Source organism: Erithacus rubecula (assembly GCF_903797595.1).
Source record: "Erithacus rubecula genome assembly, chromosome: 18".
NCBI lineage: Eukaryota > Metazoa > Chordata > Aves > Passeriformes > Muscicapidae > Erithacus > Erithacus rubecula.
In genome coordinates, this window is record NC_136670.1 from 11,168,606 (window position 1) to 11,183,885 (window position 15,280).

The window sequence follows — 15,280 nt, forward strand, 5'->3', positions numbered from 1 at the left end:
AAGCTGTGTGAGCTGTGAACCTCCAACCCCAGCAGCTCCAAACAGGAAGGGACGTGCTGTGGCACTTTTTGCAAACTCCTTGTAGTGTCAGGCTTGATGCCAAGGAGCAGCTTTCTTAATAACTGAAGTAAATCAAGGCAAATGCAGCACTCTCCAAGTACTTTGTGTAATCCCTGAAGGAAAAAAACTAAATGACAGCAATTTCTGAAGCTGCAAATGCTGCTGGGCCAGACAGGCCCTGCTGGGACCGTGTGTGTGGCTGCACACCTGCTCCCAGGCTGCAGGAATCTCTCTGGGAACTCTCCCCTGGCAAGGCAAGTGCTTTCTAGTTCTCGCCTGTCACTCACCCACACAGCCTCTCCAAAAGGAAGGGATCTCCCTGCCTTCAGACAGCATTGCACCATCTGCTCTACTGTTTGCTGTTCCTCTCGTGCACAATATTGTTGGCCCAGCATTTTCCAGGACAGAGTTAGACCAACAGCCTTGCCCCACACTGTCACAAACCTTGGCTGCCCAGAGCCACACCAGCCTTTGCCCACAGCAGGCTCTGGATCCTGCCTTTTACTGCACTCCCATTTATTTGCTTTTAATATTTTGCCTCTTTCAAAATTTCTCTTGAGGTTATCTGTTGATTTTTCAATACAAACAGTGTTTCTGCTCTCAGGGCAGAGTGAAATGATAAATTCCATTGACAGCTCAAAGATGTGGCCCAAAAAAGTCTGTAGGGGTGCAAGTCCTCTGGTCTCAATAATTATCAATTTTGTAGTTCTTTCAGCAGCAACCCTCACAGTGCTCTGCAAAGCTGGTCTGTGTGGTTATCTCTGTTGTACAGAATAGGAGAATGTGTAAAACTGTCCTGTCTGAAAAAACAGATTTGCAGCCCCTCTGGGAATTTATTCACTTCCCTCTGCAAGGGTTATTTCATTAATTCCGTTTTACTTTGTTTTTTAAATTGGACAGGGTGAGGAGTATGACTTGCCACTCGATGCCACTAAGTGTGACACTGAGCACTGCAGACAGGCTAACTTACAGCAAAATACAGGTAGGATTTGAGTTTTAAAATGTCATCCTCATATTTTGTCTGTTCTTTCCCCGAGCTTTCTGTGACTCTCCTTAACTTTGTTTTGGATCCTCTGTTTAGTTACATTCTGGTCACAAAAAATCCGAATAGGATTTGCTGGCAAATTTCACACAGGATATTCTGATCTGAAATGTGGGCTTACTCAATTGAATAAAATGCAAGAATTCCATTATGTAAGGTGGTGTTTGGGCATTACAACCGTGCTTTGTTGTGGTACAACATGCCCTGTCTCTCACTGACAAAGCTCAAGGCTGCCATGCAAAACCTCTGTGAGTGTTCTCAGGAGAGGATCCCATTGTGCCACCTCCACGATTGTCCTTAGAGCTGTTCCCTGCCTGAGGAGGGACACCAGGCACAGCTGTGAGAGCTGCCAGTGACTCCCAGAGCTCAAACAGCCCTGGCTCTGTGCACACCCTCCCTCAAACCCTGATTTTCTGCCTGTTGCAGCTGTTCCTGGCATCACAGCTGATGCACAGCAAGTCACTGCAGTGCTGGGCCTCTCCCCCATCAAAATTCCTGCTAACCCTGGGCCTCCTGCCCCCATCACCCCTGTATACCTGAGCTTGGCACTTCCACACACACCATTCCCTGTTACCTTTTACTTTATGGTGTAAACAGGCTGATAAAGGGATTTCTGTGAGCTTAACTGCACAACACCCACAAATATAACTTCCTTTACCACATCAGTCCTGGTTTGTTTAACCTTTTCTTGAAAAGGAGGATTTTTTTCCCCAGCTGGGTGGTATTTGGAAGTGCTTCAGCCACTCCCAGTGATGATTATAACAAGGCTGCAGTGTAGCCTGGCCAGAATGTGGCTTTTGCAGACAGCCTCAAATTAGGCTGCTCTCTGTGCAACAGGCCAACTGCTTTCTGCAGAGACTGCTGAGAGGGCCTGGCTTTAATTTCTTTAAACATAATTTCTAAAAAAACTAATGAAATATTAATTCATTCAGAATTTAATTTGCTTAATGAATGTGATCATCTCAAGCATATGACACTGGCTCATCTGTGAGCAATACAGTCTTGGTTTTGAGAGGCTTTCTTCTGCAGTGAGGCACTCAGATTTTATTCTGCTCTTTGTTTCTTCCCTGAGCAGTATTCTGTATAGCCTTAAGAAAACAAAATAACTGACATATCTTTGCAGAGCAATGGACTAACTAGACTGCAGCACCTGTTTCTAATGTGATTTAAGTCTCAGATTTTTCCACCTTGGTGGTTCTTGTTTCCCAGTTGCCTTGATATCATCTGCATAAGTGGACTTTCAAAAGGAGGAGGTCCTTAGCCTCCAAAGGTGTGGCCCATTTCTTCTTAATTTCACTGGATAAAACCATGAGCCTGGATTGATAAACCTGGGAGTGCCTGTTTTTGTTTGTTTTCTGGTGTGTTACATGTGAGAGCTAAAGGAAAAGATAGAGAAGAAGAGTGCTTTTCAGGAAAAAAAAAACAACTCTCCAGAGCCCGGGGAGGTGAAGGAAGTGTGCTGGCCACTTGGATGAGTTAATTATCCTGAAAAACAGATACTGAAGGAAACTTGCTCTGGCTGACTCAAGCAGCTCCCAAGACCTGATTACACAACTGCAGCTTGCTAGATGGGCACAGACAATGGAATCAGAAAGACTTAGCTAGAGCCACGTTTTAATAATTGATACAATTGCACATCATCTATTGAGCAGTGGTTGAGGGAAAGCAGTGACCTTCTGACCTGTTTTCTCTCCTTCTCCCACTTTCTATTTTCTAAATATTTATTTCTTTCATTCTTCTCTCCCCTCACCTTCTCTGAAGTTATTTCAAATGCACAGAAGCTGTGCTAGACTGACCCAGTTTTTTCTATATGAAAGCAGCAAGCCCAAGCCTGATTCCTGAAGGAATTGAGATCCTGAATGAACCAGGCTACAGAAGTTGTGCTCAGAGCTGGAGGAGGAGGGAACTGTAGTAACTCGCAGAATTTGGTGAACCAGAAAATGCAGGGTATGAATTACAGTTTCCTTGGATCACATCTACTGAGACAGTTTTCTTGGAAGAGAACTCAAAAATATGATCAAGTTCTTCATGTGAAAGTACAGGTGATTCATCTGAGAACCCTCCCTGTGTAGCAGGGATAACTCAGTGCTGTGCCCCCAAGGACAGTGTGTTCAGTGAGGAGGTTTTTTCTTCTCCAAACTAAGCCACATTTCATATTTTGTGGGAGAAGTGACCATTTAGGTATTCTGAAGGCAATTCACTGCAACAGTCATAGTGACATTCATTGATATTCAGTCTACCTATAAATTTGGTTAGGTTTAAAAAGCAAGTGGGAGGAGAACCAACACAACATCCAAACTTTACCCCTCTTTTGTTCTCAAATGCTTTCAAGTGGCACATCTGAAATGGATGTGCTAAAAAACATGCAGCCAAACCCATTTCTGGCTGAGACTGTGCTTACACAGTTCACAGCCTTGCAGATACACAGTGTCCATCCCATCTGGCTTCTGTTCCAACTAAGTGAAGTAAGTGCTTGGCTTTAAGTGCAGAAAACATTTTTCCTGAATTTCATTAATAGATCTAACCCAAAAAAGCATAGTCCTAAATCCTCTCAGTGACACAGTGACTATGCCTATACACAGTGAGGGCTGGCACTGTGAATGCCTGAATCCCTCACCACAGTTACAGCACCTTGTTCTGGTCAGGTTTTCATCCTACAACAGCACAAATCACTGTGACAACCAGAGCAGCTTACTTTGGTCTCTATTGATTAAACTCAGCAAATTAAATTAAAGCAATTTCTTCCTATAATTACTTGTACTGCAGACCCACACAAGCTCAAGGACCTGAATCATAATCCACTGCAAGGTGAAGCATTACAGACTATTACTGGCATTTTATGCATTTCCTCTTTGGTTCATGACTGCTTGTCACACCACAGGGGCAGAGCCCAGATCTTCAGGCGTGTGGAGGTGCCCAAATTCTGGGAAGGGATGAGCTGAGCATGTGCTGCTGGTAGTGGGCGGGTTGGTAGGGCAAAACAAGTGCACTGTTTTCTTCCCAAAAAGGCTTTTTCCTTACTCAATGACACTTGCTTAAGCAGTTTTCCCGTGAGTTTATTTATGTGATTGTGCTGCCTTGTGATACTTACAGCTTTCTGCACTCTGATTTTTTTATTTCTAGTTTCACTTGTGCCACTTACACCAGATCTATTCGAGGAATTGACTCTGTGTCCCAGAAAAGGCCCTGTATATTCCTATCTGTGTCTCTACCTGCTGCTCTGCTCTTCATTTGCCTGCTGTGCTCTGACCTGCTGCCCTTGCCTTCACTGTGCTGTGGAAAACAGGTTTGATTAGGAATTCCCAGCACTGGAGCCAGGGAAGTAAAACAGAGCAGTGTAAGGAGATAGTGTCTTCCCAGAAGACAATCTTTACTTGGCTGTGCCCTGTGAATTTGGAACTTCATGTTGTTGCCTGGCAGAATTTACTGCCTCTGCAGTGACACTGCCTCATGTTTGCACAAATACCCCCCATTTTCAGCAGGAGGGGGATGTTGAATTCTCAGCAACACAGGCCTGCACTTGGAGCACCTCTGGGTCATGTGCTTATGAGAATAATCCAGGACTAAGGCAACTGTGGTTCAACCCGTTATAAATGAATTAGTGTGTTCAAAAATTCTCGCCAGACAAGCTGTGGGCTGGGCTGAAACAGCAAATTGCTCATTCTGGTTCAGCTGCAGATCATGGCTCTTGCTCAGAGCTGACTGGGTGCTCCATAATTAATTGTGCAAGTGCTGCTGAAGCAAGGAAGCACCTCTGGTTCAAGAGCTGCTATTCAGAGGGCCTGGTATGATCACACAGTCAGGGGGGTCAGGTTTACTTGCCTACCAGGGATTGGTGTTAGTGAGGTTCATTCTATTCTTAGAGTCTAATGCCTGAAAGGGAACAAACCTTTCTCAGTCCTTTAGACAAGGGGACAGCATAGTCAAGGTACAGCATGTACAGATGTATTTGAACCCTCTCTAATGCTTTATTTGAACTACACTGCAGCTCACTTGAACTTGAAAAGCCATGTAGACAGGAGGCTGAACTTACTCATTGCTTGGAGACCTTAATGGCACTTGAGTCTTCTCCCTTTCCTCCTGATTTTTACCATTGAAGGCTGTTTCAGGAACTCTGGCAGCAAGCACTAACCCCCAGCCCCTTGACCAGGCCAGTGCTGTCTGTCACTGGGTTCACAGCCAGGTTTCCAGCTGTGTGCCACTGCCTTGACACCAAGGAAGAGCACAGGGAATATTAATGCCTTGGGATCTGGACTTCTTAATCCTGACGGCAGCACAAGAAAAAAAAAAAATCTCAGCTTCACTTGCACATTCTTCCTACTGCTCCCCCCTCCATCCTTCACAATATCTTTCTTTGCCATAGCCTGAAAAGCAGACCCCATAACGGAAAAGGGGAAAACCATTACAAAAAATCCCAAATCCTCACTAAGCATCCTGATAAAATCCTGCAGCCAGGAGCAGGTCTGACAGCAGCCTCCAGCTGATCCCACTGCCAGCATCACGTCTTGCTGGAGCAGAGCAGGAGACAGGAGACTCCCTGGGCTCCCACACGCCCACAGAATGAAATTGTGGCTCTATATTTAGCTCCTGTCTCGTGTGAGGAGCTGAGCCTGCACACACGCCCACGCTGCAGCCGCTGGAGCTATTTTCAGCATCAGCGAGATGGTTACCTGGATGGTGCCTGCCCAATAATGAAATGCATTCAATTGTACACAGCTAATTAGTGCTGACAGCTGATCTGTTCTTTGTACATGGCCCCCTGCCTTTCTGTCTCTGGAATGAATCTGTGTCAAGCCTTCCCATTCTTCTGAAATTAGGGCAGTTCCCTGGTTTTTAGTCCAGTGACCGGGAGTTGGAGCACAGTTGGAGATTCATCAGAAAAAAAAAACTTGCTGATCTCCAGGTGAGCTTAGGCTGGGGTCAGTTCAGCATCTCCTGAACTTCTGCATTAGGGCTATCAGTAGTTTGTACATGTACAACTACCTTTTTTTTTTTTTTGTTCATCTAAACAAAATGTTCCCCAAAGTTCTGTGCATTCCGCCCAGTTCCCTGCTGAACGTCTCAGTCTGAAGGGCTGATGTCTTTTCAGTGAGCAAAGCTGCCCTGAGACATTTCTATGGAGAAGTGGCACTGGATGTGCTGTCCTTGGGAAACATGGTACAGCTTTTGTGCTGTCAGTAGGTGAAATAGTCTTTGTGAGTGCTCTGTGCTGAGCTGTGGGGCTGTTTTGCTTTTAGGCTGCCAATCTGAAGTGCTTTTTGCTTGGTATTGTTCTGTCTCCAGCAGCACTGTGAACTTCACACTCTCTTACCTGAGGGACAAACCAGGGTCTCATCTGGGTGTGCTTTTAGATATATCTGCAGTTCCTGGGTGAGTCAACTCGAAAATGCTTCTCCAGGAAGCTCAGGGCAGCACCACAACTACAGATTCCAGATGTGGTAACAACTGAATGAAGATGCCTTCTCTTCACTTTTTGTTGCCAGGAAACTTGGCCCAGCATCATCCATCCACCTACCCAAGCCAATGTTTTCAATGTGGTAAAGATCAGTTTTAGGTGCTCAAGCTTTGGTTCCTCTCTGTGTACAAAAACCCTTTGTTCTTCCTGTCTGACTCCTCTGCCCACGTTTCTGTTTTTAAAACCTGTCCCCATCATCTTTTAAGTGCCACTTCACACATCGTGTGCACTTGTACAAATACCAGAGGAGGTGAAGCAACACATGAAGTGACTATTACAAGTATAATCTTTTCCAGGAATTTGCATTTTCATTGAGACATTAAGTTATACTGGAGTGTCTTTAACCGTGGTTATATTCTCAAGAAGCACGAGCCACTTAGACACTACAAACATTAACTTTCTAAACAGATATCAAATTTAATTAAACATCCTTTTCCTGAGTCACCCTTCAGTCTAGCTAGTCTTTCACTCCCCCAGGTTTCAGCTGAAACCCCTGCTAGAACAAAGTGTGTCTGTGAGACAGGAAGCAGATATTGCAAACAATTGTACTTGCAAATGTCTTTTCTGCCTTGTGCCACAAAGAGCTCTCAATTCACTGAATTCCATCGAGGGCTTATTATCTGTGCTCTGAACACATAATAATGGAACCAAGAGCTGTTGGGAGCCCTGTTGCCTAATGCACAGTAGAGCATTCCAAGTGTGCACCATGCTCTGGGGCACTGGGGATGCATGGATTAGTAAGAGAAGCACTACAGCATAGGGAAAACTGGAATACTGCCATTTTGGAGGAAGGAGGAGGGAGAAGTCCATGTTTCCACGGCAACAAGTGGTAGATTAAATTGGCTGGGAGCACGAAATACAGGAAATACACTTTTCAAAAGCAGTGATGCACATAAATGAATCCTGGAATCTCTCCTCATGCTGCTGTCAGTCCATAATAAATCTGAAATTGGTAGATTTGCACTGCTGAAAAAGTGGAATTTGTCTCAAAATGCAGAATTTCCCAATCTCTCTTTTGAGATGGAATGAGTGGCAAAGTGAAGGAAAATAGGGGTTTTAGCTTTGACTTTATAAACACCCATCAGAGTGATAGCAGGGAGTTGCTCTTCTCAGCAGGTTCACAGCTGCTGTTGAAATGTGTTACAACCAGAACCACTTAAATAATACAGCAGTTCTCAGAGGATGCTATTCTTTTGTCTCCCCATTTTAAAAGCTATATAAACACCATTATTTGGTGTATTTTGCAGGTTATCTATGTCAGTACATCTTTCCCTCCAGAGCACAGAGCAAGGCTGTGTTAGCTGTGGGGCTGAGGTAATTTGCTAGACAGCTACAGACCATCAAACCCCTGCAAATGTGCTGAAAAATATCGACCCTGTTAACAACTGCCTGGTTATGTGCCATTCTTATGCAGTCAGCCATTGAATAACTACTTGCTTATCTGCCCATGGATCATTCTTTGTGCTAAACACAGATCTATAGCCTGATGGTACACTGGATTCATGATTTGCTGTTTTCTAAGTGTTACAATTGCAGCAGCAGCAGCAACATGCTGCTCTTTTCTGCACAGGTAATGGCAAAGCCCTGCAGAGAACAGACATTTCTACTGGATCCCATCTCCCAGGCAGCACTTCCCACCCCAGCACTACATTCCTTAGCTATAAACCTCCCAAGTTGTCACACAGAGACTGCTCTGCACAAGTACCAGTGAAATGAATGAGTGCAAACACCTCAAAAGCTCATCCAAAAATTTCATTCTTCCCAGTTTGGTTTCATTTCCACACCACAGCCAGACTCTGCTCTGAGTGTAGAATCTGAGGTGGCCTGGGTTTCATGGGGTGAGTCCTAGTCAGAAACTCCAAAGGGATACCTCTAGGGCTTTGGCTCTTTGGCCTTTGCCAGATTTCATTTTTACTTGGTTGGCCATTGGGTTTTTTGGACACCCACTTGCTTTTCGTGATGTTGTAAATATTTTCCTGCATTCATCCACCACCTGAGCTTGTTTGCACGGTCATATTCTATTCTGGTGGATGAGTTAAGAGCTGAGCTGAGCTCTGCCAGCACATATGTGCTGCAAGTTGTGTGGGAGACTGCTCCCAATCTGTTTTGCCTTTCCTGGCTATTCCAGCAATCTCTGCACCGTCTGTTCCCCGAAATGCACTCAATCTTCCACGTTCCAGGAAGAAGGAACCAAATTAAGGCCTGGCTTCCAACCCTTGGAACAAAGATGGCTTTTAGCCATCCTCTAGACATCACCAGTGACACTGGTGGGCTGCACCCCAGATTGCTGCATGAGATCACAGCAGGCAGGGGAGGCTCTCTTAGCTGCATTCACCTACACACAGCAAATTTCCTGTCTCCTGGTGGTGACCAGCCCCTTTCACCTGTCCAGCAGTGTCCTAGGCAAGTCCTTGTACTGTCATTTGACCCTAGGGAAGCACTCATTACAGTATTTCTTTAGGCTCATTATTAAGCAAGACAAATGACAAATGAAAATAAAGAGATAAAGGCTCTAGTTACAGCACCTGAAGCTGCAATTCCATCAGACCTTTCACACTAAGAGAAGTCAGGCAGGGCTGAAAACAGATGAGACCTTCTAGGCATTTCAGCAATATGAGATGGGGCTGGATATGACAATCTTCTCATTCAGTGAATAGTTTGTGATGGTTGAACTTGGTTTTAGGGATGCAGTGAGGTGGAAACCATTTTTTGTGTATTTTAAAGCAATCAAATTCAGCTCTTAATATATGAAGAGATCTCACGAGTTATCAAATGGCCAAAATAATGGAATTAATGATATTGGGGTGCAATGTGAAGTATTTCCCTGAAAAAAATGCACAAGGCTTGCAAGGCCCATCTTTGCTCCCTAAGGTGATGGGTATTAATGGGACACACCAGTGATCTGCTCTGTCTGTAACTCTTGGAACTCAGTGTACATTGCAGGGGCAACTTTCCTGCTTGTTTGGATGTGTGTGTTTTCTGTGGCAGGATCTGCCATCTGCACTGAGCTGTGCAGCCCTGGCACAGAGCACTGCTCCCCTCTGGGTGCAAAGTCACTGAGACTGCAGGGACCATAACTCCATCTCTGCTGCTGCAGGGGCACCATGAAGGGCACCCAAACCCTCCTCTCTGTTCCCTCAGCAGCTTGTTCCTTAGCTGAGGGCAGGAGTGGTGAAGGCAGAGATGCTCTCCTCCATAAACTCTGATCCATTAGGACTTGTGCTCTGATCCACACATTTGTTCTCATTCCCTGTCCCCAGAGGTAAAGTTTAATCAAAAGCATGCACATGAATGAGTTAGTCTAAATATCAATAAATGTTTCTTTCAGGAGAGGCTTGAGATATTTAATATTTAATAAGCCTTGAAAATGAACTTCTATTCATGTTTACCAATTTGATTCCAAGCGTTTTGGTGGTGAGCAGTGCTCGCTGTCCCCGTGTGGGCAGCACAGCACAGATTATTTAACAATCCACTTTGTCTCCTCTAAAATATTCATGTTTGCAGATATCCAAATGCAGCTCTTAAAAAAGCACACACAAAACCCAAATGGTGCAGTCTGAGCCTCCCAGTTACCTTCAATCTTTGCTTTGGGCTGCACACCAGTGATGCTGTTTCTCTCACAGCTGCTCTCTCCCCTGTTGCCCTGGTTACTGATCAAAACCAGAGCATCCCTGCTGTTCCTGCAGCTGGACTTACACAGGCACCTTCCTCAGGTGAGGGCAATGCTGCCAGTGCAGCAGCTTTCCCTTGGGTAAGCAAATATGCAGCTCTAACAATTGCCTTTATCCTCACATCCAGCTAGAGCTGACAACGCTAAATTGGGTTGGTAAATAATTATTACAGTACTATTTTTGTTAAAGTACTGGCCTTTCTGGAGAATCTCCAAATCTTGATTGCAGCAGCAGAGCTGCAGGTAGATTTGGCAGGATTTTGTCTCCCAAATTGACTTCTGTCTTGTTTTCCCTTGAAGTCAAGGCAATCCTGACTGAAGAGGGAATTAGGACTTTTTCTCCTGTGGCTGATTGACAGCAGAAAATGTGCTGTATTGGCTTGGGGATGGTTCCCTGCAGGCAATGGACCTGGGGGTGGGTGGCAGTGCCTCATCTGACAGAGGATGCTCCCTTGTAAAAGGAGGCTCCTCCCTGTTCTCATTCACAACACTTACTTTGAGAGTTTCATTTCAATTTGCTGCCGGATTTCCTGTCTTTCCTCATCTGTTCTCCTTGGGAAAATATTCCTGTCTTCCAGCTCCTGCTTACTTGGTCTGTTCCGTAGTTTTACTGCCAGCAGTTCTTTCTTGCATTTTCTTGGCAAAGTACCTGGGACATGCATTGAAAGGAAAGTTATTAGAAAGGCAGCTCCTGGGGGTGAAACAGGAACTTCTGGAGAGCAGGAATGGCACAGAGGGACAGAGATCTGTGTGGTGCTGTGCAAGGAGCACTTGTACACATTAAAGTCAGAAAGCAGCACGACAGCTGAGCAGGGCTCAGACACAAAACCACTGCAAATGCAGAGGGAACATATTCCTCAGGGCATGCAGGAACTACAGTTAAATCTTTGTTTCATCTTGGGAGCACGGTGTGTAATAGGACGTTCATTTGTTTTGGTTCTTTTTTGCTTTAAAGGGTTTGAGTTTTTTTAAATTTAATGCTTTACCTTTTCTAGAGAAGGTCACCTCACTTTTAAAGAAAATGACATTTAATTGGTATTATTGTTTGGCATTTGAGATAGGATTAAAGTCTGTTTTTAAAAGGATGCTCTGGAGGTTGGCAAGATTCTAAATCCTAAATAGGCTCTCATTCCCAAATACTGGGGTTTTATTTGCTAGGGATCTGTGGACCTCCATTATTATTATCACTACTGATCTCAAATTTCTTTATGCAGAGGAAGAAGTCTGTACAATCTCCTTCTCACATTTACCTGTTGGAAAGAATGGGGCAGAGTCATTTTGGTATCCCTATGTGAGCAGTGAAAAATCTCTTAGTAATTGCATTGGTCTAAAGTTAAACTTTTCAGAAACTATAATCAGCTCGAAACCCCTTTCTGGAGCCCAAATGCTGTGCCCTTATTTAGCACCTTCCTTGAAATGCTCTCACAGTCTGTTGCAAGCATTAATTAAATTAAAGCACACAGCCCTGTCTGAAGTAGCAGATATACATTTAACAGATGGGCAGGGAAGTTAAATGACTTGGCTGCTGCCACAGGGAGCCTTCTGCTAACTGAATATCTGACTCCATCAGAAGCATTTGGCTCACAAAGCCACAGACTTGGGACTTTGACAGGGTTTCTCAAGCCTCCACCATGCTGGCAGTGGGTGCAGAGGAACCAACAGAATTTCTGCTGGAAACAACCTGAAGGACACTCAAAGCTGGAAAAATCCCAGTTTCACCTGAGTATCTTACAGAGGTCATAAGAGGAATTTGGCCATGTCAGAGCTTCAGACAAGGAGCTCTGTGTGTCCAGAGGAGCTGCAGCAGTGTCCCAGGGCAGGGCACCTTGAGGGCACAGAAAGTGATATAATCTATAGGATTTTTGTTATTGACTTTAAAGGAAGGGGGTCAAAATCCTAATTAACAGTGTCAGCTCCCTCTGTCAATCAAAGGTGGACTGTTCATAATGAAACATAATTTACCAGAACAGGTTAAAATGCAAATATACATACAAAATCTAAATATTAAAAGAGAATAAGTGCACATGAATAAAACAAAACTAGAGAACAAAGAGGAAAGTAAAGCTCTACTCAGCACCCTGAGGCAAATTCCTTCCTGATCACTACCTCAGCAGAAACTGAACCTGCAAACACCCTTATTTAAGTATTCTTTTTCCAAGGGTTGTTTTTCTTGGTCAGTCAGGCACATTCATTGCCAGTTTGCCCCCTGACCATCTATCTCAGGCAGGATTTTGGCTGGATTGTTTCATGATGGATCACACCTCAGCTAGGTCAACAAGAAATGCTTGGGAAATCCACACCCTTGTCATGTTTGGGCTGCAGGTTCCTGCAGAAACTTTCTGGTTTAATTTGGTCGAATTGTGACATTAATTTCCTGTATGTTTACTGTTCTTTTTATCATATTCACTGTCCTATCAATCAAAAAACAAATCCCAACACTGCCTGATGCTGGGCAGACTTTGACTGCATCAGTTACCAGTTGTGGGCTACATTCTAGTAACGTTGTTTCTTAAGCTCATCTTGCCTTGGGTATTCAGAGGTTTCAAATAATGATTTATTGAGTAAGAATGGAAAACCAAGGCACAATTCCTCACTTTTCCAGAGTTATGTGAGCAGCCTGTACCCCCCTGTAGCCACAAGGCTGTGGCACTGTGCCTTGTCATGGTGGCACTAGCAGAGCAGGTGACTTTCTAAGGCAGTACAGGGATTGCAAAGCAGATCAGGATTAATGGATAGTTTTACTCCCTGACTTGGAAACCAGCCCAGATTTCTTCAAACTAGAAGGAATCTGGAGATGTTTAGGGAATTGTTCTGGTGCTGTCTCTGTCTGCTACATCTCTGGAATGTGCAGGGGGTACCTGAGCAGTCCCTCCACACCAGAAAGGCCTGGGGAATGTCCCAGCCTGCTCTGACTGGATCAGTCACAGAGCTCAGAATCCTCTGGGCCAAGCAGCACTGTTGCTGCAGCCACAATAATGCCAAAATATCTTTGAATAGCTCTGTTTTTCTCCATTGGCCTCAGCCATCCACAGAACACCACCACTGTCCTTCAACTGCAGGAATTTTCCAAAACTCAAGCACTTATTGTAGGAAGCCTTGAGCTGCTTCTAGATATCACTGAAACTTGTACAATAACCAGTGCCCTCCTGTCATCATAGTAATGAATAATTATTTGGTAAATAGATATTCACCTTCAATAGTTTAATATTCTGATTTGGTTTTGCTTGTAGGAGATAATGTATTTTTTGCCTGGCTGCCTCTAGTTCATAGAATTTTTATCAAAGGAGGCCACTTTTACACACATAGCCAGAAAAGGAAATAGAATTTAAAAGGTATTTTTCTTGTTTTAAGCTCATTAAATGCACATTAAATCATTAAATGCACAGCAATTGGGCAAGGGACTCTGGTTTTTTGGTTTTTTTTTTGCCTTACCTCAGGAGTCTGTCCTGTTACTTGGTGTCTTAAGACAGCAGAACTCACGTCCTGTCTGCTGGCTCGTGCTTTCAAAGACACCTTTTAAAATTCATCTTTCATCTGCTATAACAATTATTTTTTGATAAATTGTTCTCTGCCTGCCTTCTTTTAATGCATTCATGAAGAGAGTGAAGGATTCATCTCAGATTGAATCTGTCTTGCTAACATGGAAAACATTATAAACCTTGAATGACAAATTTTCTAATGAGACCTGATTATTTTGCCAAAGCTCACTTAAATAATTACACAGAATTATAAAATGCATTCTCCATATGTCTCAAGAAGGGGTAAAATGGACCAAATGGAGAGAAACTTTATTCTTTAAGATATTTTTTCTGCATGTTTGTCCTTCCTAGATTGATTGGTCTCTATCACTTTCCTGTGTACCATGGAATAACAGTGTGTACTGCATGGAATAACAGTCCTGGAGTTCCAAGGCAGCAGCAGCATTGGCACTGGGTGTCCAGAAAGCTCTGGCTGCTCACAGTGGGATGTCTGGGAGTGCTGCTGTTCATACAGAGCAGTGCAAGGGTGCACCAGTATCTCAGAGGGTAAAGCACAGTCACACATCTCAGTGTGCACTGCCTGGAGGACAACCACTGAGACTCCAATTTAGCTTCAGCTTTTCACCAGAAGTGCTTCAAAAAGCTGATGTAACAAGTTAAGGAATTTATCCTTCCCACTATTTTCTGCTGCCTTTAGAGCATTCTCTTCAGTTGCAAGAGTGCATCTTTGTAATACAGTGACTATCCTTACCAGAAATAATAGAGTCGTTCAAAACTTCCTCATCTTGATAAAAAACAGAGTCTTCCTTGAGCTCTGAGTTCATGATCATGTTTTCTTTGTTCTCATCTGACTCTTTAACTGAGTTCCTCTTGTTTTCTGAGTCACTGCCATAACTCAGTGAGTTCTCCTTCTCTTTGTTCCGCTCCATGCTCGACGTTCTTGAGGGACGGACATCCACTCTTTTTTTGGGAGAGCCTTTACTTTCTCTTCCATGGAAGCTGTGGGTGGAAGATGCACAGGCCAGATTTTACAAAGACAGTTTTATTGCTGCAGTAGAAACCTACATGAGAATGAGAAAAACGTCCTGTAGCTCGTAAAGGGCAGGGTAGGGAGTTCAGCATGGCCCAACACGTGTTCAAGTGGAGAATGGGTAATGTGGATCTATTTTCTTGCCTCTGCCATTAAAATGAGACATGGAGGAGTGGTGAATAATGTTTTTCTTTGATATATGGTCATAAGATATACTGTAGTGATTAAAAACCCCACAACACATCCTTCTGATGTAAAACATGCATGGCATGAAATATTCATATGATATTGTATGATCATGACAAAAGTTTAACAGGTCTGGAAATGACATTATGTGAATCTGTCCCCTGGGGCAGTAGTTGTAAGGAACTGAAAAATTATACCAACTTCACTCCAAAACTCTGGGATGGCAAAGGTTATCTCTGTCCTCCTCTGATATACAGGAGGGCTTATAGTGAAACCCAGATAAAGAACCCAATGTACTCCCACATTTGTATTAAAAATGGATCCTGTATGTGCTCCTGTGCCAGCCAAGAAACACAGA

The 15,280-nt window shown here is 43.9% G+C and overlaps 1 protein-coding gene and 1 long non-coding RNA gene across 5 annotated transcripts in view; one reads left to right on the top strand and one right to left on the bottom strand.

The window, feature by feature from the left end:
- PHACTR3 (phosphatase and actin regulator 3) overlaps positions 1-15,280 on the bottom strand; it is a 97,800-nt gene that overhangs the window by 17,379 nt on the left and 65,141 nt on the right. For all 4 annotated transcript variants that reach the window (XM_079321263.1, XM_079321262.1, XM_079321265.1 and 1 more), the window contains exons 7-8: positions 14,458-14,705; positions 10,723-10,876 (exon numbers count right to left, since the gene is read on the bottom strand). In XM_079321263.1, the coding sequence (XP_079177389.1) occupies positions 10,723-10,876; positions 14,458-14,705 (402 nt within the window). The remainder of the gene's footprint in view (positions 1-10,722; positions 10,877-14,457; positions 14,706-15,280) is intronic.
- The window catches only part of LOC306809609, an 89,020-nt gene that overhangs the window by 4,702 nt on the left and 69,038 nt on the right, over positions 1-15,280 (top strand). The gene's annotated exons all lie outside the window — the stretch shown is intronic.